The sequence below is a fragment of the Musa acuminata genome, chromosome BXJ2-3 (genome assembly GCF_036884655.1).
Source record: "Musa acuminata AAA Group cultivar baxijiao chromosome BXJ2-3, Cavendish_Baxijiao_AAA, whole genome shotgun sequence".
Taxonomy (NCBI): domain Eukaryota; kingdom Viridiplantae; phylum Streptophyta; class Magnoliopsida; order Zingiberales; family Musaceae; genus Musa; species Musa acuminata.
The window spans coordinates 40585939-40609501 of NC_088340.1; the positions used below are offsets into that span (position 1 = coordinate 40585939).

Sequence of the window (23563 nt, forward strand, 5' to 3'; positions counted from 1 at the left end):
ACGATGTGGCCGCTTCTGCCCCACCATCGTCGCTTTGATCGTGCCATTATTGTCACGAAGGTAGAAAAAGAGACATCGCAGCAGCGAATATGGCCTTTTTCATATAAATCGCTCTATTTTATATATGTTCTTCAATTTATGATCCAACCAATTGACGACACCGTTGAATCAAAACTTGATTCGGTCGATTCCAGGCTCGGTTCAAACATCGGTTCGGTTCAATATCGGTTCGGTTCCGATCACGATGCTCTAGAACCACAAGGCCAATAAATCCCTCTGCGAGTGGGTTTCCAAGGTCAGGAAAACCCCAGACCTCTCTCTCTCTCTCTCTCTCTCTCTCGCTCGCTCGCTCGCTCTGGGTGAGTGGGTGTCTGAACTCCAAAAACCCCAGGCGGCTCCCTCTTTCTCGCTCCCTTTCTCACTTTCTCGGTGAGTCGGAAATCTTTTCGTCGCACAGGCGCAACTCCCACCATTTCGTCAACTGGGGTACTTCTTTCTTCCTTTCCTGATGCGTTGATTGTTCCGTTTCGATGTCGGGGGTGAGAAATCGGGGCGGTCTTTAACCTACAAACCCGACTTACCTTTGTACGAATCGAACATCTTTTCAGGGGAAAAGGGTATCGGAGTGGTTCTTTGGATGCTTTACTGACAAAGATGACGAGTTCGGCATGAGATAATGGTGCGGATGGCCTGTTGTCGGTTGTCGCTGTATCGCATCCATGCGTCCTGGAGGGATCTTCATGTTCTGGCCGGGTGGAATCGTCCGGGGCTGGAGGCTGGTCGCAAGATTCGGCATAGCTGTTTCTCGACCCGGTTCCATCATGGTCCCCTCACCTTCTTGTCCAAAAGGGTAATCGAAATTTGAACTTCGTATCTTTTTTATTCGTAATCGCAATAGGAGTTCTTGATTCAGGATTATTAACTTGTCAGGAAAGGTAACCATGGTTTATGCAAACTCCGATTTCTACTCTGATAATGCAGAGAAATCCGTAAAGCTTCTATTATTCTCTTACATGTATATCGTTTGTCGTAGTTTCGCTTGTATATTGCGCCCAAATTGTAGGAGCAGTTTGCAACACATCATCTTGAATACTGTTATCCTTTCTAACTGGTTATGCAGGGAGTCTGGAAGTGTGGGCCATTTGGTTCTTCTATAGAGAATGGAGAACATCTTGATCGATTCTTGTAGGCCCACACTTAATTTTGCCATTGATGTAAAAAGGGAACTATTTAATCAAACTGTTTTATGATTCTGGGCTGAAAAATTATAAATAATGTCTCTTCAATCAACTATATACATTTTATAAAAAGCCAATCATATCATGCTCGAATGTTTTTACCAAAATTCTCACCTGGTAGCCCATTGTCAGGGGTACTCCATGCTGCCTATTTTTCCAAAGTCAGATCCATCAAACACTGCTGAAGGACTTCCCTTGCAATATAGTTTACTGAATTCTTCCACAAGTGGGAAAGCAGTGCAGTGTGAAGGAACTGATTCATCTAAGCTTCAGGCAAGCGAGCCTAGTATTGATCCAATGAATAATCGTGTGATGTTGGTTGATGGAACTGCAATTATGTACCGGTCTTACTACAAACTTCTAGGTAATTTGGAGTTATCTGTTGGTTATTGTTCTAAATAGTTTCTTGATACTCAAATCTTTAGGATGTTTCTATCAATGTTATAATTGATGGTTGCTTTGTTCAATTTACGGGGTGCACATTATTTACTCACTGTACTTGCTACATCACACTGGCTAGAAAGCTGCTCCTGTGGAGTAACATGGATCATATCGCTTTGTTTTTTCTGATAATTACAGCGAAGGCCCAGTTTAAGTTTTAACCTCTTCATCCTTCAAGATCAATGTTACAGTTTAAGTTTTAACATGGATCATAATCATATTGCTTTGCAAACACTTTTTTAACTGTCCCATTTTACCTCATTGGTATTTAGTTAGAATGGGTATAGTGGATCCATAATTTTCCGCTCAGTTTATGTTGGAAGTTTGGAAGTGGATGTGTTGTCCCTTTGCTGTCCTTTCTTCTTGATCAAAACACGCAATGACAAAAAAAACATTAAGGATTAACGATCATTATTAGTTTTTGAATGGGTTTATTTACTCCTACTAGCATTAAGTCTCCGTAGCCTGAATGGTTTGTGGCAATTTTAACCTCTTCATCCCTTTTTTGCTTTGTTTGTGTGCTAAATAGTGGCAATATGGCTATGTCACTTGTCTCCCTTTATTATTTAATTAAATGTCACCATTTAATTAAATTTAGTCTAGTAAAATAATTTACTATCATTAATGTGTCTATGTAGGCCTGCCATTACAACCCAAAATTCCCTTTGATAGTAACCTTTTTATTTTACTTATCTTTTTGTTTTTCCATTGGTGTAGCAAAGCTGCAACATGGTCTATTGGAGCATGCTGATGGCAATGCAGATTGGGTTTTAACTATATTTACGGCTTTATCTCTTGTAAGTTATGTTACTCTTATACTTAGATGTCATCATTTGTTGTTATTTCTTATCTCTTGTAACTCATTGGTGGAAAAATATCCATGTGGCTGATTCCAAACAGGTAGGACATTGCTTGTTTTTTTTGTTGCTGTTGTATACTTCAATTTCAAAGTGTCCAAGCATGATGTATGCTTTTTCCATCTCATTTGTAACATGCTTCAACCCCTCTTGTTGGCATGTTTCACTTTTGTTGCTAGCCTATCATGTATACCATTTGTGCTTCAGCCTGAAAATTCTTATTGAAGTTATAAGCACATACAAATCACTACTTATAATTGGTGGATTTGATATCTTGATATCTCCAATAGATTGTTAGACTTGCTGAAACAAGTCATTGTTCCAACTCTTATTATTAGACTGTTGGAGCATAATGGTTCATTATGAATCAAGTAATGATCTAACATTTTTGTCATCTGGCATCTTTTTCCTCTTTAAAGGTGCACAATAGTTTATTTAATTTTATCCTTGTGATTTTTATGGATTTCACTCAGTGCACAATCTTGGTTGCAGCTACAATACAATTAGTCATCTAAAAAGGCAATGCATAGTTGAACCAATTTTTGCAAATTGTTGGTTGCCTCTGTGTCCAAGATATTAATTTTCTAGTTCCGTGATGATGCAATCAGCGACATGCATGGGTTATTCTGTCTGTCATTGTAGTTAATAGTCAAAGACATTGGAGGTTATAATAGGTGAGAACATGATCAGTGAACATGGTATATAGTATATACTATATAGTATCCTGATGATCCTGAGAATATGCTATTAGTGTATGAGCACGTGGAAAACAATGAAACAATATCTATTAGTACGCTGAGGGGACCTAAAATTTGGCTCCTTGATTTATGATATTTGACTAGTTTTAAGTTTGGTTATGTGATACTTGGTGATGAGGAAGCTTTTAACTAGGAGTGATATGTCATATTTTATAGATTAGTCATTGTGAGAAAGCTTCATATCTTGGTTACTTTGTTGAGTTGCATATAGGCCTTAATAGATCTGCTTGCCTTCTGTGCCTATGTAGTATGCAAATGATCGGGCCTTTCGGTTGCTGTTCCCTTCTCTTTGACCATATGTGAAATACTCATTTTTCAACTTCCCGGGAAATGAATATTGTAGCATGCTCTGTCAGTACCTGTTTTTAGCATGTCATCATATGAGTTGGAGCCTTATCAATTTATCAATCTACTTTCCAGTGAGTTAATGTTTCTTTGCAGTTTTTTTTTTTTAAGTGCATTACGCTGTTGCAAAGAGTCTTCCTTAGGTTTATTTTACTGTTCTTGTATTGAATGTGCTTTTGATCGATCAACCAGTTTTCCATTGTTTATGGTGAATCCAGAATATTAATTAGGTTTTGTCTGGTTAGATGGATGTCTTCTTGTGTGTGCAAAATCACATGTAAATTAACAAAAGCCCATATGCTGTATCTGATCTGCTATGACCTAAGACTGAAGGGTTGCAGTATCCATGGAACTCGGTGGCATCTATAGAAGCTTCTAGATTATTAAGTCTCCTTTTGTGCCTTTTGGCAGGACCAATTTCTCCTGGTTTATCTAAGCTGTTCTCAGTCCCTTTTATGCTGATCCTAGAGATTAAATGGGAATTCGTGGCTGCCAAGAATGGGATTCCTGCTAAGATGAGCATTTTTTTTTGTTTTCTTTTTGAATTTCATGACATATTTTGTTCTTGACAAAAGGATGGTTGATGGTAAGCTGGATCAGAACTTGTAAAATAATTATGACTACAAGTTAACATATCCATCAAATGATTATGTGTCTTATGATTCGTTATTGCTAGTTAAATCTTTTTCTTGCCTACTAATAGTTTGTGCTAAGTTAGAAACCTGTTTGTTATCTGATTTTCTGCTTATTACGACTGAGAGGTAATTAGTGGTTAAATTCTACATAGGCTAGGTTTGACCAGTTCCCACGTGTCTCTATTTTTATACATATGGAACTACTTCAACTGAAGTTATATCTTTTAAGTAAAATTGTTTTTGGTATTAATTGAAGCGGTCTTCATGATGTGATACTAGTCTCTGTTTTTTTTTTTTGCAGCTTTTAGACGTGTTGGAATTTGTTCCTTCTCATGTTGCGGTATGTTTACACAATCTAAATTATTTTAATAAATTTTCATGTTTCATGTTTCATGTTTCATATTTCATATCGTGGTATGTTAAATTTGGCTCTTCTTGAGAATCCATTAACATTTTTATAGTATAGTTTTTAACTATTGAGTTTCCTGTACTTCAGCTTTTTTTTGGTTAACTGATATTGAGTAAAGATCATATAGGATTTAAATCAAGTGGGACTTTGTTTATTACAGTATATATGCCTTTTTTTCTTTAAGAGTTAATTTATCTACTGATAGGGATAGCTTTTTTTAATATCTGGCTCTTCACCTCAACCACAAAATTTTATCTTGTACATGCAATCAAATATGAGGTTCTTATTATGACATGGCGTACTCATTAGGGTTTTAAAGGTTGTCTCAGATGAAGTGGCATGCATTTGAGGTGTCACTTCGAATATATTTGATATGGTGGAATAGAAGCCATAATGTTCCAGAGAGTGGTAGCTTTGGATGTTCTTTTTACCTGTTCTATCTGAAAACACAAGCTCTTGTCGTTGTTCCCATTCTCACAAACTTTGGTTACTTATAAAAAGTAAATAACCACTGAATCTAAGAAAATTCTTTTGTCTGAGCTGTCAAATTGAGCATATATCTGATGGCGTTATGTTATGGTCATTCATGTAGTTTCCATGTCCTGTTCAAAGATGGTAGGTGATAAACTTAGGAGGCTTCTAAAGCATCTGAGTGATGGAGGTTCTATTCTGTAAGCAGAGGTCTATGTTGATGTTTAACCTGCCAGAAGAGAAATTAAGTGCAAAAAGGAGCAACCGACTGGTAGCGCAAAGGAAAGAAGTGAGACAGCCTCTAGTTTTGAGAGAATAGAAAGACATTGAATTGGCATTGAAGGACATACAGAGAAAGAGAATAATAGAGCTAGATATGTGGAATCCACTAGAAACATTGTCTATAATCTAAAAATAATAACATATGGAATGACTTTTGTATATAAGCCCATAAACAACTCAGAATATATTGAAGCTATTCAACTAAATCTCCTTGTGCTGATGCTTCCTAAGGCTACTGCCTCGATTTTAGAAAAATAATGGAGATCAATTGACAATTCTACTAAAGATTGGGAAAAGTAATGCAAAACTCTGTGAATTTAGTTTATCCCATCTGAAGTAGGTTGAATTGAAAAACCTTTTAGCTCTTGAATTTAACTTAAACTTATGTTGGGCTTCACAAGAAGTGAGCCCAAGTATTGTGGCAGCTGGAGTGTGTGACAAGGTCAAGATGGTAACACACATATAATTATTTACCATGATTATGCCTCTTAATTTACCCCTCCCCTGACTCGGAACTCTTGCTTACGGTTGTTTTGAATTTCTTACAAAGAGACCTTCAAGCGCTAACAAGAAGTCAAAAACATTTCTTAACCTAGAGCAGCATCTTCTTGGATCATTGTTGCTTCCAGGTGACAAACTACATATAATTTCACTAGAAGGGCACAAATATTAAATTCTTGTGTATCATAGGACTAGCAAAAATAAATAAAGATGACTGATATGCTGATTTATGTTTCTTGGCATGTTTGTATTCCTGATCTGCCCAAATCTTTTGTTTCATACTTCTTTAATTTTTAATCATATTTCCCTTCAGCTTCATATTATGGTATCTGTGAACTTGGCTTCTTTCTGATTATTTTTGTGTTACATGCTATTATATAACATCCTTATCTTGCCTTGTCCTTGTATTCTCATCTTCTACTTGATTTTCTAAAGTTATGGATGAAATTCTCTTTGATGCAGGTGATTTTTGACTATGATGGTGAGATGTGTACTTCAACCATGAACGTCTTCATTCAGTTATTAGTTTCTCCAAGTCATCCTGTAAAACATAATTCATTGCTGTGCTTGCAAAACACTGATCTTCTTTTGATTTTGGGCAAAATGCATCTGCCTTGTTTACTTCCTGATTTATTATATTATCCATAAGTGGGTTTTCTGCATTCCGTTTTATATTGACTTCGAGTAGGTTGACTTGATTGCAAATAAATATGTAATGGGCCAACATTTTTTTTGGAGCTAAAAGTTATTATCATGGAAGATGATGTTTGACTGTTGCACCTTTGACAATTAAGCAGGTGTCCAAGCAAGTACTAAAATGACCTCTCATAATATAGTGGACAAATTTTGGTGACTTAGCTGTTCCTGTGATCTATATTTTTCAATAAATGGGCAATGATTGGTCATCATTGGTCTCAACTCAGGAAGTTAATGGTGGAGTGGATCCAGGAATGGGATTGGGGAGAGTCAGCCTTTTCACGAGTCATGAGATTCAAGTTCAACCTTGAGGCTAGAGAGGGAACAATGTGCCTACTAAAAAGGATTTGATGCCACATTCTGACTATCCTTGTTTGTCAAGTTAAGAAGATTTATAGTACTAAGTGAGTTTTTGAATTTCTCGAAGGTATTCATGTTTACATCAGGAAGGACTATTGCTTAATAAAAAGGTTCCAAGAGATAGAGGCAAAAAAGGGGCAACGGTAAAGAGTCACTCGGCACAGCTTCTGAACCTTGGATGTGTAATTATGAAACTTACACAGTAAAAGGATTGCCTTTCAAATTAATAACTTCATAAATTCAAACATACATTTTACTCATTAAATGTAAATTCTAACATAACTCTTACATGTGTAATTGTACTGTAATTATTAATCTTTTTCATCTTTGATACAGCAAGATTCTTCCGAGACCTGTTTGTCATATGCCAGTAGTGACTAACTTGTGTTTTCTTATTCTTCTTCCTATATTGTGTTTTTGTTTGCTAATAACTTGGCAGATTATTTGTGATAATATGTCAACATTCTTGAATTTTTTTTAAATTCTGAACTGCTTGCATATTTGACCATATTGCTATGAAGTAAGTAACTCTTCTAAGCTTTGCATGCATTTTCTTATTGTTGCCTGGACAGGTTTTCTTTTCTCCTTAAATACCATAATAGTGGTGCATCTGCTTCTTTCATTTCTTTCAGAAATGAGCATGCTTTTGTTAGCTTGCACATTCATATTATGTTAACCCAGCATATTTTCAGCTCTTGTTTCTGGATATCATGATTCAATTGACTGATCATATCTTTCTTTTTCAAGTTCATTGATGGTTTCTTGGTCTGCATTGTTGCATTTTGTGTTTCTCGTAATGTAGCCCTTATGATTTATTTCTTCAAGAATGTCTTTTAACTTCTTGTCCTGCATTTATTTGCAAATATGTTTCTTTTTCCATCATTTCTTTTCTCTTGTTTTATTAAAAATAATAATTGATGATGCTGCTACTCTCATACTCAGCATAGAACAAGACTTCCAAGGAACCTACTGTACTGTTTTATGCTTGTTATGAGGAAGCATATGTCATACAGAATGTTTGCAACTTATTCCCTTTGTCCCTGGCTATCTTTGCTTTGCTTATGTACCTAAGGGAAGTGTTATACAGAAAATAACTATATAGACATACTATATTTATTATCTACAATATGGATTTTTTTCTTAATTTTTGGGTTGTTCTTGTGGTCTTAGTGTTACGATCTGTTATTCCATGTGTTGATGGGCATAAAGCTATTTTGCGGCAATCAGTCTTCAGTTTTCACAATCCACCAATAGAAAAGTAATTATCTTGGGAAATTGACATTTGATGAGGTTCAGTTCCTTGACATTTGATGCATACTTGCAATAGCACAGAAACGAGGTCATTGTGATCGTATCATTAGTCATGGACTCCTTAAAAAAATAGTGTTCCATAAGATTTCCAGTGACTCCTTAAAAAATTGTCGCATTTATCTTTTGAAGGATGTTCATTGGGAAGAGAGCAAATTTAACAGCTTAAAGTGTGTACTTGAATGTGAGCATAGTGTATGCTCTTTCATCATATGATGCATCTTTATATTATCTATATGATCTGTATATCTTATTTAGAAACATGAGATATTTCATATGCTTGGATGTTTATATTTATTAATGCTTTTGGTCCATCTCTCATCAGGGCGACTGAGTTGGCAACACTAGAGTGAACAAGTCACATCAAATACTAAAGTAGCATCTTCAACTTTCTATGAACTTGTGCTTGGGGTTGTATAGGTGTATCCATGTGAGTCTAGATGAGTGCAGCATGTGTCAATCAATGTAGGAATGGTAAAAGAATGTTGACATGGGCTTTCTGTAAAGTTATGCCACTATAAAAATAAACTTAATTATGTCTGTTATTTCACAAGGGTTTACTTATGCTCCTGTTCTATGACATGTCATTACCAACTTAGTTCAGTTGTTCATGCTTTATGTCATTTTAATCAAGCCTTTGGTATGATTCTAGGCCTTTCAATCAGCCTAACCTAATGCATTTAAAATCTTCAATTAGCTAGTCTCGTACTTCTGGATACCTAGTGAAACTTGATGATTCCCCTGATCTCATCAACTGGTAGATTTACAATTTGTAATGTTTCCACTTCTTATGTAAATTAGCAAATTGGATTGGTTTAAACACCTATGTTCAGCATATTTTTGTTTGCAAGCAATGCAGATATTGTTTGGATTTCCACTTATGGCCGCTTAGGTGTTTTAGAAGATGTTTTGATTGGTTTCAACTTTCATGTGATTTGGTTACTTCTTTGCTGACATCTCCTGCTTATCTAAATTGGTTTAGTCTCTCTGTGCTGGTTTCCTTTTCCCTATATCTTTCATAGTTGCCTTATGTCTTTTTGAGATGAAACAATGAAAAAACCATATAGATTCCTTGCTTATTGATTGGTTCTAGTGGTACGATTTCTATGTGATTGGAAATTTTGAACCAATGTTTTAAAAAGTGCTAGGCGCCAAGGTCTCAAAATGCTCGAGGCATTAGGTGCTCACCCGAACGAAGTGAGGTGCTTTGAAATATTAAAATATAAAAAATATATAATATAATTGATAAATATAATTATATAAATAAAAATATATCATTAAATTGAAAAGATCTAAAGTACTAAGTTATATTATCCATCTTCTAATAACAAAAATATTCAAAGACTCTAAACAATAAAGTTTTACATCAAATTCAATCATTATCATAATCAATATCGTCATTCGTAAACATATCATCTTTCTCTTCCTCTTATTCAACTTCATCAAAATATGTTTCTTCCTCTCCAACAATGGCAGGAGATTAACTTAAGGCTTTTGTACTCATTTTTGTCTTCGTTATCTATTTTGTATATGTCTGTAATTCTCCAATACCTAAGGCTCTTGCCGTATCTCTCCATGTTAAGCTGTCATCTTCAAATACAAGCTCATTTCAACATCTTGCAAGTTCACACCCATTTCCCCCCTACTAACCACTCATTTGAACCATCAATGTCTTGCAATGAGATTGAATTAATACTGTTTCATAATGTGCTTAATCGTTCTTCCCCTTGTATACTTAGTACAAGCATCACTTATATTTGTTTATCTTAATTTTTGTATTTGTTTGGCATTGTTGCTTCTATGATCCTTTACACACACACACACACATATATATATACATATAAGTCCATCGGTCCTTGTTTACTCTTTTTAAGAATCATAGCTTCTTTTCCTTTTCTATTATATATTCTTTTCTCATAGGAATTGTCACTTTTTGAATAATCTTTTTTTTCACCATCATCTCTAATATATTGAACAGTATCCTTGGATAAAATTGTATAAGATTCATTCTTTTGCATCTTTTTTTAGTCATATAAGCTATCAACTCTTCTTTTACATCAGGTGGATACTTTTTGCATGCTGATGCATTCTTGAAGTTCTCTACTTGATGTTGTTTTGCACGGAAATGCCACCTCTAACAATCTTGTCACAGAAGATGCAAGTAACTGCATTAAGGTCTTTAGGATCCTTTAGATAATTGCATTTCCAAGCAGAATCTTTTTTTGAATTTTTTGATGAATCTTCTGAATTCCTTTGTGCACTTGTAATGAAAACCCCAAAAACTATTCTAAATAAATAGAGATTACCAGTGCTAAATAGGGACTACTATATGGTAACAATAGTTAACACTAAAGGGTAATTTTAATATCAGTTGAGGATTAATAATATACTTTTAACAGTATTTAGAGGGGAAGAAAAGAGTTATTGATGATGGAATGTGGGGAAGGAGAGGGTGACGGTGACGGAGGGACTTTTAGACAATGATAGTGGTGACGAAGGAAGCTGCGGACGATAGTAGTAGTGACGGAGAAATATTCGGACGACGGTGACAGAAGCTACAGTGGCAGAGGAAATTGCGCACGAAAGCTAGACTTTCGGATCTATCCGTTGGCGGTAAAGGAAGCTTTGAACCTGTGTGTTGACGACTAGAGCAGAGGTGAGTCGGTGCAGCAAAGTAGGGTTTATGGGTCGGGGTCGCTTTTTCTTTTTTTTTGGGGTGGGGTTTTACCATTTAGCTTAGTTGGTTCAATCGAACTAGAGTTAATCATCTGGTTTGGTTGCTTTGCTTTAACTAGGTGCTCGCTTGAGGCACCGGGTGCCTAAACCACCTAGGTGGCGCTTCACTAGAGCGCGTTGCCTGACTACCGTGTGAGGCGCTCGAGCCTCGCCTCGCTTCACCCGAGTGCTTAGGCGAGCACCCTGGCGCCTTTTTAAATCACTGTTTTGAATTTCAAATTTGTTAGCATAATAATCTATTAATCTGAAAGTTCATGTTCAGCTGCAGAAAAGACGGTTAATTACACATGATTGTCTCTTTAGAGTTTGGCACCCTTGTCATTTCTGTACTGACATTGCTATAATGGCTGCAAGTTACTTCCAGTGTGTTTTTGTGCCTAGTGTTGAATTTCTCAGGAGCGAACCATGTTATATAGGGTTATTAGATGCTATATTGGCTCTTCTTTGTTTTGCCTTTTTCTTTTTGCTGATAACAAGCTTGCAGAAATGTGCAACCATATTTGTTCATCAGGGTGCTCTTCTTATGCTGGTTCTAGTTCCTAGCATCAGTGTGGATATAATTGATTGTATGTTTATGGCATCATGACTTCATGGGAATTAATCTGAGCTGATCCCTATCCATTATAGTAAAAAAGTAGAGAAATATTATTATAATCCGATTTGACCAACTGCTTTGATTACAGTATAAGTTTGTTGCTTATTTCTTAGTAAACTGCATTGCGCATGTTGTCTGATGATCCTTCCTAGTGTCATAGTTTTTTAGAGGGGACTAAGAATTTTCAAGTTAAGTGACATATCAGTGGCCCAACTTTTTTTTTTCAGGAGTTCCATATGGTCAAACTACTGCTATGCCATCCAAAGAATGTTACATGGCAAAAGGTAAGATGTACCTTCCAATCGTTTAATAGAATGGTGAAGGCAAGCTATATTGCGTAAATATGAGCGGCTGAATGCAAATCTGGGTGGTTTTAGGAAGCTTAGCTTTGGTGATCTTGTGGCTCTCTTATCTAGTTCTAGATATCTAGTATTGTTTGCTACGTTATTAGGGTAAACTTCTTATGCACACATATATATACGCATATTTATATATGTATAATGTTTGTTTTACTTTAGTTTCTTCTTTTTTCTTTTATGCTCACACTGCTTATCTTTTCAATTAGGTGAGGGTAGATGGTACATATGTCAATCTTAGGTATTTAATAAATCTTACCTGATAAAAAATATTGAAAATAAACATCATGCACTTGCTTTTTCAAGTTTTAATTTTTCTTTATCAATCAGCTTGTAGACATTCAAAGATGATTGTCTAACATCTCTATTGGCTAATTTTTTGGACATTGACTCAATATTCAAAACCATGATTGTGCTAATTGCCCCAGTTTTTGTTTTCTGCAGATTAGTTTTTAGGTCAATGGTCCTTATCTGGTTCAATTTTTCCAGTTGTGTGCATTTAACCCATTATATTTTTGACATAGGCTTTAGATGCTTTACTCTCAACTATTTTACACCTGACATTGTTTGTTTTAGTGCTGTCATTACTTCATGAGCCATATTTTCCTGTTGTGTTTCTAATTAACAATCCTTTACTTGAAGGCTTAACGTTCCGTCACATGTTATACCCATCCTACAAAAGTAACCGCAATCCTACACCCGATACAGTTGTTCAGGGTCTTCAGTATTTTAAAGCATCCATAAAGGCCATGTCGATCAAAGTGGTTGAGGTAAATCATAATATTGCATAGTGTCAGCGAGAATTGTAGAGGTATCTTATTCTAATGTGGTCAATGGCAGGTTCCTGGTGTTGAAGCTGATGATGTAGTTGGGACTTTGGCTGTAAACAGTGTTTCTACAGGATATAAGGTGATTTTCAAAATCCTGTTAATTAAATATAAGGGCAAAATTGAAACTTCGGTTGCTTTCTACATGAGAATTATGCTACAAGCATGGTGCACCTGTTTTGGCATTCATTGGATATTTAATTACCAAGAGACTTGGAGGCATATGTCCTTTGCTGATCGACTTTTATCTTTTTTTGTTATTTAAATTTTTGCTATTTATGGAGTTAACATTTTGTTTACCTAATGTTTCTTTTAATTTTTAAAATAAGCTGTAATTTCTGTTAAGTGTGGCATATCATTAGGATAAGAGTAGCTTAGGAGTCGTCATTACCATTCTTACCGATGGTATATAAACACAACACTTCTTTCATACTTGGATTCCTGAACTTAGTCCACAGTGCTTGCTGTCTAACTGCATGTATACATGTGCTTGGGAGTCAGCTGCTGGCCCTCTTGGTATATGATAAGCTAAAGCTTACCAAATCAAACTCTGTCCCCATCCTCATGCTCGCTCCCTTACCCTGGACTTCACATTAGCTGACTTTGGCTCATTACATTACTTGAGAGGAGTTAACTGTGTTAAAATCATGGTTAAAAATAACGTTGGGACTTGATATGGCTTGGTGTACATATGTTTTATTATTATTTCAGCTGATACTGGCACTTACTGGTCTGACAAAATATTGGTATTGCTCGATATCTTGTTACCATACTGACCCAACATGTTATCGACTTGGTATTGGACTGATATTGAAAATCTTGGTTCACTTGTCTACTGCTTAGAAGGATCTATCATTTGATGCCCATAATGAGGTTCACATGAGATTGTCCTATTACGGTTCTTATACTGACCCAGCACTGTTCTATCATCTAGGCCAACAACTATAACCTCTCAGGAAATTTCATCGCCAGGCAGAAGTGATTTATAGCCGTTGGTTTCTTTTTCCGTGGACATTTTATATTTTATATTATACTGACTTTATACTGACTGATATCATGCTATCTTATAACGTTGCTCTCTCAACCGTCATGGCCATGTAATGTGGTACTCATATGTAGTTTACTTGCTAGTTAGTTATGCCATGAGTTTAACTTCTAGTCTATCTCAAACATGCCATCATATGTCAATTTAGCTCAATGTTTGCAATTTCGGTCTATATCGATGTATCGAGTCCTGTTCGGTATAGTATGTACTGAGGCATATCGACGGTACGTTAGTGCATACCAACAGTACGCCCAAAATCATTAAAAAATCATAAAAACCTAAAAATAGAAAAAAGTTAGATTAGGGTTTTAATTTAGAAGTAAATATAAATTTAGTATAATTTTAGCAAAAATAATGTAAATTAGGAAAGAATAGTGTCGTATATCTCTTTTGATTATATTGAATTGACCTAATATCAATCAAATTTTGATAAAATCATCATTAAAACTATTAACCACAGTATTAAAAGAAAACTTAATTAAAACCTAATTAAACTTATTATACCATCACAAACATATGATCCAATTCTTAATATGCATAAAATATAAAGATTTGACCTATTAAGTATTTAATTTTAAAAAAATTAATATTAAACACACTAATCACAACATTAAAAACCTTAATTACTCCTTGGTTAAGACTATTCTACCAAAAAAAACATATCAAACAACATATTAGATATTAAGTCATACACTACATAGAATAGGCTTAATCATCTCATAAATTAACAAAAATCTAGAAAGAGAATACATACCTCTTGATTAGAGTGTTCTTCCTCTTAATCCTTCTAAATTATTCTCGTAAATATGATCCACTTCACAAATCATAATTTTATTGAGTTTAAGAGAGTGAAAATGTGAGAATAAGAGAGAGATGTGAGTTTAAAGAATTTAAGAGAGCTTAAGAGATTGAAAGAGTGTAATGAGTTGAAAGAGGGGGGAGGAAAGGATTTAAAAACCCTTTTCTAAGCCTCAAACGGTCAAATTGATCGTTTGAAATAGGACAGTCTCAGCCTTTGATTGGTAATGGTCAAAATCCGATCATTACCGATCGATACATATCGGTAATAGTCAGATTTCGACTGTTATTGCCCAGTACAGACCCTGTATCGCTCGATACAGGGTCAAGTGACCGGTATCGCCCGGTAGACGATAGTCTGCATATCGATATCCTATTCGACTGGTACGTGCCACCCATCTCGAGTGGTACACATTGGTACAGCAAACCTTGGTTCTGCTAGATAGGGCTGTAGTTTTATCCTTCTCAAATTCCACACCAGCTGTATATACAATATATATGTTATATGGTGCATTTGTTTATGAATTGAGAAACATATAGTTGTTTGGTGCTACGGTGGCGTTTTTTTCTTAAAAATCTCCAATTCTTTTTAAGCAATTTGTTTGCATACTGATACCAAAGAGTTCTATTGAAAGAAACCATCATGTCTTCATTCTTGCTTTCTGGTGGTGGCTAAAGTTATCAATGACACTTACGCCATCTTAAAGCTTGAGACTTAGTATTGATTGTAGAGTAAGTTAATTTTGATTGATTTTTGGTGTTTTTATATTTTGACATTTGTACTGATTTTGGCATTTAAAGTTGCAAGAACCCTAACTAGGCAGAATTAGTTAGGTGATCAGTGCAAACATAGGAGTGGCACCAAACAACACGTCATTGAGAAGCTACCATGATTGCCTGGAAATATGTATTTAAAGACTTCCAAAGCATAAATTTGCCACATTGATGCAGTGCGAAGAAAGAGAAGAAGAAAATCTAGCATGTTTTGAGGATAGCAGTCAGGAGTTAGTTAAGACTTAAGTGGCTCTAATTCAAGTGATAGTTTGTAAATTAGATGCAAGGAGAGATTCATATAGTCTATTATATCATTTTTGTTGGTAGGTTGTAGTAGTCGATAAAGATATGACAGCATTACCTATTCAAAAGATGTGAAACGGAAAAAAAAGGAAACATTTGGTTGGACTGGTAATTTTGCAATCTTCTTGACTCCAAATAAATATGTTCTTACACATTTGCGTATATATTTAGGTATCAGTTCCACATGCATATGTACTGCTTATGTGATTTACGAGTGTTAAGTTTGTCTTAGCTCTTAAATATATTTTATGTCATTATTACAGGTGCGAGTTGTATCTCCAGATAAAGATTTTTTTCAAATAATTTCGCCCTCTTTACGTCTCCTACGAATTGCTTCTCGTGGACCAGGGTAAGTATTGTTGTTGTTTTTGTGTCAGACGATATGAATATTGCTCCAGTAGCTAAGATTGTTATGTCTACTTTTACAATCTCCAAGTCAAGGGATATGATGAGTTGCTTTATGATATAGAGCTGCTAGTTATCCTTTGAGTTGTTTGGGCAGATTCTCTTGTTGCCTAATGTTGCTTTTGGTAGGAACTTGGCATCAACCTTAGAGTTTTGATTTTAGACTGATGGCCGGTTGTAAAAATCTATTAATTTTTTTGTTGATATTTTTACTTTTCTCTGGTTAATCTGATAACTCTTCTGTTCACTGATGATGATGATGCGATCTTGCTTGTATTTTGCTGGTTACTACCAAGAAATATCACCATAAAGCTGAGCATTTCTGGCATTTAAACCTTTCAGCATCGGCTTAATGCATCTAGTGAGAATTTTGCTTTATTCAAAGTGGTCTTCCCTATTAAAGGTGTACTCTTGCCTGTCTTTTGCATGGTGTTAGCAAAATATTACAAATTACTTGAAAGTAACTGGAACTCATGTGATATGATGTCTTTTTGATGAATCTGGTAACCACTTTGCTTGTTTGAACTGAATTTTCTTCTAGAATTAGCACTTTCATGTCTCCTCATTTTCCTTCGAATCAGCGCTTTTGTATCTGCTCATCACTTCTATCCAGACAAAGTGTGGTTCTTCCCTAAAAAGACAGTATATTTCTCAGATTGCACTATCATGAGCTTCATTTTTTTTACGACCCACTTGAACTAATGATAATCTTGGTCCTTCTGGACTCTAGTTTTGTCCTTTTTCCATTGGTGTCCTTATTTTCTGACTCTATGCTTCATAGATTGTAACCTATTGTAGGCATAATTTCTTTAAGTTACTACTAGCATTTGGGAATTTTCTCATCTGATCCATCTTTATTGTGCTTTTGACCGCATAGCCTTGTTAATCTTCTGCTCTCTGTTTCCATTAGAAACCCTGTTCTAAAGTGTTCATTTATTTTTTCTTTAAGCCCAACTAGCATGTGATGTTAAAATATGAGGGCTCTAAAAGGAATAAGTTAATCAGTCAGGCTCTCCTTTCTGTATTATCCAAGGATACCTTCTACTTAGGTGGGACAAGTTCAATTTGAACTTCATAAAAGCTGTATTTTACTTAATGGTGGATCAGATGCTTTCTAAAGTCCTATTGTATTTTTCTGACATGGAGCTTCATTAACTTTCTTGCACATCTTATAACACTCATATAGGCTTCCTATTGTATTTTTCTGACGTGGACCTACATTAACTTTCTTGCACATCTTATAACACTCATATAGGCTTCTTATTGTATTTTTCTGACGTGGACCTACATTAACTTTCTTGCACACCTTATAACACTCATATAGGCTTGTATTGGAACCTTTAGGGTCACGAGTCTTAGAAATCCTCCTGTCACTATTGTGAAAGAAACTGAATATCTGCCCATTATCAGGTTCTGATGGAATTTCAAAGCAAAAGTAATTGATGCCCCTTTTCATCAATTCTAGCATACTCATATATATATATATATATATATATATATATATATATATATATATATATATATACACTTGAGTTTTCTTTTTTCATTTTTTCTTGATGCAAAGTTCATTCTAATAGTTTGGCTTTTTTGTATAGGATGGTATCCTTTGGATTGGAAGACTTTGCTAAAAGATACGGTGCACTAAAACCTTTCCAGTTTGTTGATGTTGTTGCTCTTGCTGGTGACAAGTCTGACAATATTCCAGGTTTTAGTTGCATATGAGTTCTCAATCTCCTGTATTTGTCAATTACTGATGCTTATTGAGATACCTAGAAGATGGTGTTCCAAATTCATTGTATCTTCAGTAATATTTCTTAGAAGTTTTAATTTTAGAGGGGTGGGCCTTGTTACAATGGTAAGGTTGTGCCTTTGTTACTTGGGAAACAGTCACTCTAGAGGTAAGGCTACGTAGTACATTAATCCTCCCCATACCCCAAATTGGTGGGAGCCTTTTGCACCGGTTATGCCTTTTTTATAGAAAGAGATTGGAACAAGTTTCATTAATTGATACCTTTAGATGAAGTTAGTTTAAGCTGTTATGTTGGGGATATTTTGGTGCTTTTAGTTAATCACAAACCAAGGGGGAATGTTCCCTTGGTTTAGTCCAAGTTTCGTTCTAGTGGTTCCTGTTTTGTAAACCTCTCTAAGTTGACTTGCTAAAATTTTTTACTTATTGGTTGTTCATAAGTTTATTTCTATTCGTTTAAGAGATGACATTATAAGCTTTTCCAATTGACTCTTAGAGGAACCGAGTACTTTAAGACGCCAACAATTCATGAATGGACAGAGGAGATTTTTTATTTTTCTAGCAGAAATCACCTCAGAGCCATACTAATAAACTTGTTGAAGAAATATGATTCGACTTATTCATTATGGTTGCAAAATAATACATTGCAAGTCATATTGCCAAAAGAACTACTATTCTTGGGAAGACCACCTAATTCTTTTCCACCAAATACAAGATGATTTAAGCCAAGCTAATTCACCAGCATTTTTTCTATCAGATGCATGCTGCAGTCATCTCTCATTGCATGTTTTGCTCTAGAAACTCTTTATCTGAAGCGACAAAGAGACACTGATTCATGTTTCTTGTGTAGTCTAAATGATTTCTTTAAATGAATACTTTGATGCAATTATACTACTAAATATATTCAAACTAAGCTTTTATGCAGGAGTTGAAGGCATTGGAGATGTGAATGCTTTGAAATTGATTACTAAGTTTGGTATGCTCGTCTTCCTCCATTTAGGAAACATTGTGATATGCATGATAAAAATGCAAAGTTGGCAATGTGATGTGGTTATGCAGTACGTAGCAGTTGCTCTCATTTACTCATTTAAGACAACTTTGATTGTATCCAGCATTTAATGAACCTTGAAAAGTTTGGGTCACTCTTTTTTAAGTAAAAATAGATGTTCTTCTGTAGTTATCATTTTATAGGACTTGTTGATTTCCAGAAGCTTGTTGCTTGAAATTGGTAGCTGTGAACATGCTTTATATTGATAGCTAAGGTTTCTTGTGTGGGCTAAATGGAATAGGACATTAGTTTGCCATTTGACAGTTCATATCTGTTTATATGCCTAACAAGTATAGACAGTATCATAATCCATGCAATTAACATTTTGTGCATTCAGCAAATTTTCCAATTGATACTGCCAAAAAAAGAGGTCCTGAATGTTGAGGAATTTAATACTGTCTCCAAAGCCTCAAAAAATTTGTATAAATGGTCAGAAGGCAATTTTACTTTTAGAATAGTTTTCTTACCATTGCTTGCTTTTTATTGTTACACATGCTGTGGCACTTCATTTTCCTAACCCAAGCATCTTGGTGCATTTACCATGCTGATCTATTGATGGTGTTAGCTGAATATTTTGGTGTCAATTTTGCTTCCATGTGTAATATTTGAGCTTCAGAAATCTGCTTTATTCAACTGAATGCATATGTTTTTCATGTGTGCTCTCAGGTTCATTGGAGAATTTGTTATTGTGTGTTGATCAAGTTGATGATGAGCGTATTAGAAAGGTATATTCTTTCAGAATAATTTTCTGGGTATCGTTGGATTGTTAACCATCTTTGGAATGGCATGCAATAATATTCTTTCAAACTGCCTTTTGCAGGCCTTAATTGCATGTGCTGATCAGGCTGTTCTTTGCAAGAACTTGGTAATCCCTTTGTCTCTATAGTTATTTTTACTTGCACGGGAAGGAGCTAGTTGAATAGTTTCTTAATAACTACTGAAAGTTCATAGTGTTCTCGTATTCAGTAGTCAGTCCTCACTGGTACAACTATGGTTACCTGTTCCCCTAAAGATGTTCACTGATGATTGATGGCTTTTTGTACATTGTTCTTGCGTGCAGTTCAATCTTCTCTACTTTGCGTAAGTTCCATATATTGGTAAGGATTGGGATAATGCTTCTAACAGTGAAAAATTTTGTAATGGTGTGGCAGGCAACGTTACGCTCTGATCTTCCGTCTTACATGGTTCCATTTAAGACGCCTGACCTAGTGTTTCAGAAACCACAGGTTTTCTGGTTTTCTCTCAGAGGTATTTTGGTCATTCGATCTGTCAACTAATTTTAATACCTGGGTTATATTTAACAGGACAATGGCGACAAGTTCATCACCCTCTTGAGAGCCCTCGGAGCATACGCAGAAGGCTTCTCGCCAGATCCAATAATCAGAAGAGCAGCTTACTTGTGGAACAAACTTAAGACGTGATGATTTCTTGTTGATCTGTTTACTCCCCCTCAATTTAGGTGATAACAAAACAACAACAAAAAAAAGGCATTAAAGAGCTGGAGGACAGTGGTGGCGGGTAACTCCCGCAGTGAATCAATGCGCAGAAGTGCAGAAACTTGGGTGATATGTTGCTGTCCAGTGTATCACCAATCATATCAAGCTGTTCTTGCTCTGACATGTACCCTATTCTCACAGATCCAAATCTCGTTGTCTCGACAACGTGCGTGAAGTTTTGTTTTGGTCCCCAAGTGGCCGAGGCAGTGGGTATCCACTGTCGTCATTTCTGGGTTCGTGAGAGACATCGAGGTACAAATATATCTTTTCGATGATTCTGGCCTTTGCTGCCACTCTCAGCTCTGACTGAATACAGTCTCGTTTGTATATGAAAGATCAATCTGGTTTGTTCATCTTAATCTTAAATGCTTTTACATGCATCGGTACATTGTATCTCATTCTAAATTATTCCTGGAAACATTTATCGAAACACGTTACAGCCAAAACATGTGATGATACCCCCACTCTGACAACACATTAGAGAATCCTAGTTTAAGCTAATTAGTATTATTTAACAATTCCATTTTGTTCTTCTTTTTCTCTTTCTTAGAACGGCAATTACATAACCATTGTTTGAGTCTTTTCTCAAGTGATATTTGATAGGTAAGCCCCGAGCACACCCCGGGCATCATCGTGCCCGACCCGTTCGCCCTATCTTAACATGTGGTTCGGGTGCTGACGACGTCCGTGTGAAAGGATCCGGAGGCCGTTTTCGGGCCCGACCCGTTTACACCCTAAACTACATCGGGCGGCGGGGCCCACTTGGTTCGTTAATTCTTCTCGTAATTTGTTCATTTTCATTCGTCTGCTGGGTCGGGGAGGGGGGGGTGGGGATCGAGAAGCGCTCCGCCGTGGCGGCCGGGACGGCGGATCAGAGAGATGATCACCCGCTCCAAGCTCGTCGAGCAGCTGCGCGAATACCAGATCCGATCCCAGCACAAGTGGGGCGCCCTCACGGCCTTCTCCTCCAAGCCCCAGATCACCACCAGGTTTCCCGTCCCATCCTGTTCCTCGATTATCCCGAATTATGCTGCCAGATTTCTTTTCCTTTTTTCTGTTTATCTGAGCCTGGTCCGTCCTCCGCTTCGATCTCGAAATTAGTTGTTTTTGCTATATGCGGATTGGCTGGACGCGTCAACTTGACTTGATAATTTCGCGTGGGGAGATGAGCGGCCGGTGCCCTTCTCTCGATATGTGATTTGACTTGATATAATTATGGTTCGTCAATTTGAGATCTTGTCGTTTAGGTTAACCACAGGAGAAATATGTAAAGCTGGCATGAGTTTCGTGGAGATTGCGACTGTTTCATTGATTATTACCATGAATTAGACGTGTCGAGACTTTCAAAACACGAGAATAACTCGTAGAATAATTCGTGATGTATTGGGAAGGTATTGTTTAAGTCATGCCGAGATTTAATTGTACATTCGTTCTCCGTTTTCGTTAATTTCAAACATCTTTTCCATATGTTGTATTTGCTATTTTAAATCGAGTTCAGAGTTATATCTTGAGTTATGTTCTTGACTTTATAATGGATGGGAGAGTTGTAAAGCCATTGGGAATCATGGTTAGAGAATGTTAGGCATGCTGATGTTGTGGGATTTTGGGTTTTATAATAAAAGAATTCTTCAACTTTCTGAAAAGTTCTTGGATCAAAGTTAGGAAACACAGAAACATACGGATTGATATGTTTGATCTCATCCCTTGTTTGTGAGAAGGAAAAGTTAACTCCTCTTGACAATAAATGGAATGCTACATGTCTATGTGTTAGCTTTGCTCCTTAGTCATGACGTGAGAGTTTTGTCTAGGCTGCAATTTGAATGTTGTCATTAAAGATAAAGTTATCAGGAAGTTTACTTTGTGATTAGTTTAATTTTACATCCGATCATATTGTTGAGGAAAATAAGATGTGTCGACATACAAACAGAAAACTAAATTTTCTACTTCATTAAGAGGCAAAAGAGTAATTCAAGTGTAAGAGGAGCTAGTTTGCTCTTTCTTTTATAGGACATAAGCTCCATTAGAGAAGGAAATAAATATCAGTTTTGATGATTCCCTTTACACTATAGTCAATCACTACTTTGAATTCATTAAAAAGTCCTTAAGAAGAGTTCCACTTTTCATAGGTTCCTGATACCTATCAATTTGGGAGGCCGGATATGGTAGACATGAATTCTGATACATATAATGGGAACCATAATATGAGCTGTAAAAAGTTAATAATAATAATAATAATTATATATATATATATATATATATATATATATATATATATATATATATATATATATATATATATGCTTTCCAGATATTTGTGATAATTCAGTGACAAAACCAAGAATCTGAAGCAGGTTTTGAACAAATTAATAACTAATTATATTCTTGTTTAGTTGACCTTCTTTGGTGTAATTGAAGTGATAGAAGATGTTGCTTTGATTTCCTCCTTTTAACTTCAAAGATTAGTTTATAGATTCATCATCATTTCAGGAAAAATTACAATTTACCTACTTGTGGCTTGATGTTATTGTAGCTTTTTTACTGTGTGTGGTGTATAAGGTTGTTCCTTAGCTCACTTGTGTTTTGTTCTATTAGAGGCAGCCCTTGCTACAAGACACCTAACTTTGAAAATAACATGGGATGAAATAGTGATGTGATGCCTACATCAAGATGACATGCCATTGATGTGGTGCATATGTGGCATCCATGTGGGACTCGATGGGCCTTTGTTACCAGTGTGCTTACATGACATTGATACTACAAAGGTGGTATCAATGTGAAGCCACTGAACTCTCATGACCATTATTGTTGTCATGCTTCATGCCTAGTAATGTGGGCAGGAACTCATAAAGCCACATAATTACCCAAGTCGTTGCTAACCCCACAAAACTAAAGTTGAGAAAAGCTGAATCATATTAACTAGCCTCATGATATTAAAAGAAATAAACACAAGATTCGTCTAATATGAAACTCTCTTGCCCCTCTTCGTGATTTATAAGAAAGGCCTTTCAAAAACTCCATTTCTCTATGGTCTGTACCACATTCGCCTTACCCTAACTTGTCCTGTTGCCTTAAGACTTTTGATTTTTGGACCTGTGGATTATACTTTTCCTCTCTCTCTCTCTCTCTCTCTCT

The 23563-nt window shown here is 35.9% G+C and overlaps 1 protein-coding gene across 2 annotated transcripts; it reads left to right on the forward strand.

The window, feature by feature from the left end:
- Positions 1 to 306: 306 nt before the first annotated feature.
- On the forward strand, positions 307 to 20811 carry LOC135608266 (uncharacterized). Of its 2 annotated transcripts, XM_065100950.1 has the most exons (16): positions 308 to 486; positions 609 to 850; positions 1371 to 1602; positions 2397 to 2476; positions 4576 to 4614; positions 6400 to 6418; positions 11860 to 11916; positions 12631 to 12758; positions 12829 to 12897; positions 15999 to 16084; positions 17736 to 17845; positions 18813 to 18863; positions 19602 to 19660; positions 19756 to 19800; positions 20087 to 20161; positions 20240 to 20811. In XM_065100950.1, exons 2-16 carry the CDS (start codon positions 677 to 679, stop codon positions 20354 to 20356), a joined length of 1341 nt encoding a protein of 446 aa, XP_064957022.1. In that variant the 5' UTR covers positions 308 to 486; positions 609 to 676; the 3' UTR covers positions 20357 to 20811. The 2 variants fall into 2 exon arrangements, with proteins under 2 accessions (XP_064957023.1, XP_064957022.1); XM_065100951.1 differs by lacking the exon at positions 11860 to 11916 and having other exon boundaries at positions 307 to 486.
- Positions 20812 to 23563: the final 2752 nt, after the last annotated feature.

What these genes read in the sequence shown, in the direction of transcription:
- LOC135608266 (XM_065100950.1), top strand. Translation starts at nt 677, where the DNA reads ATGGTGCGGATGGCCTGTTGTCGGTTGTCGCTGTATCGCATCCATGCG. An exon ending in GAAATTGATTACTAAGTTTG is followed by an intron (nt 18,864 to 19,601) that starts GTATGCTCGTCT and finishes GTGTGCTCTCAG; the next exon opens with GTTCATTGGAGAATTTGTTA. An exon ending in CTGTTCTTTGCAAGAACTTG is followed by an intron (nt 19,801 to 20,086) that starts GTAATCCCTTTG and finishes ATGGTGTGGCAG; the next exon opens with GCAACGTTACGCTCTGATCT.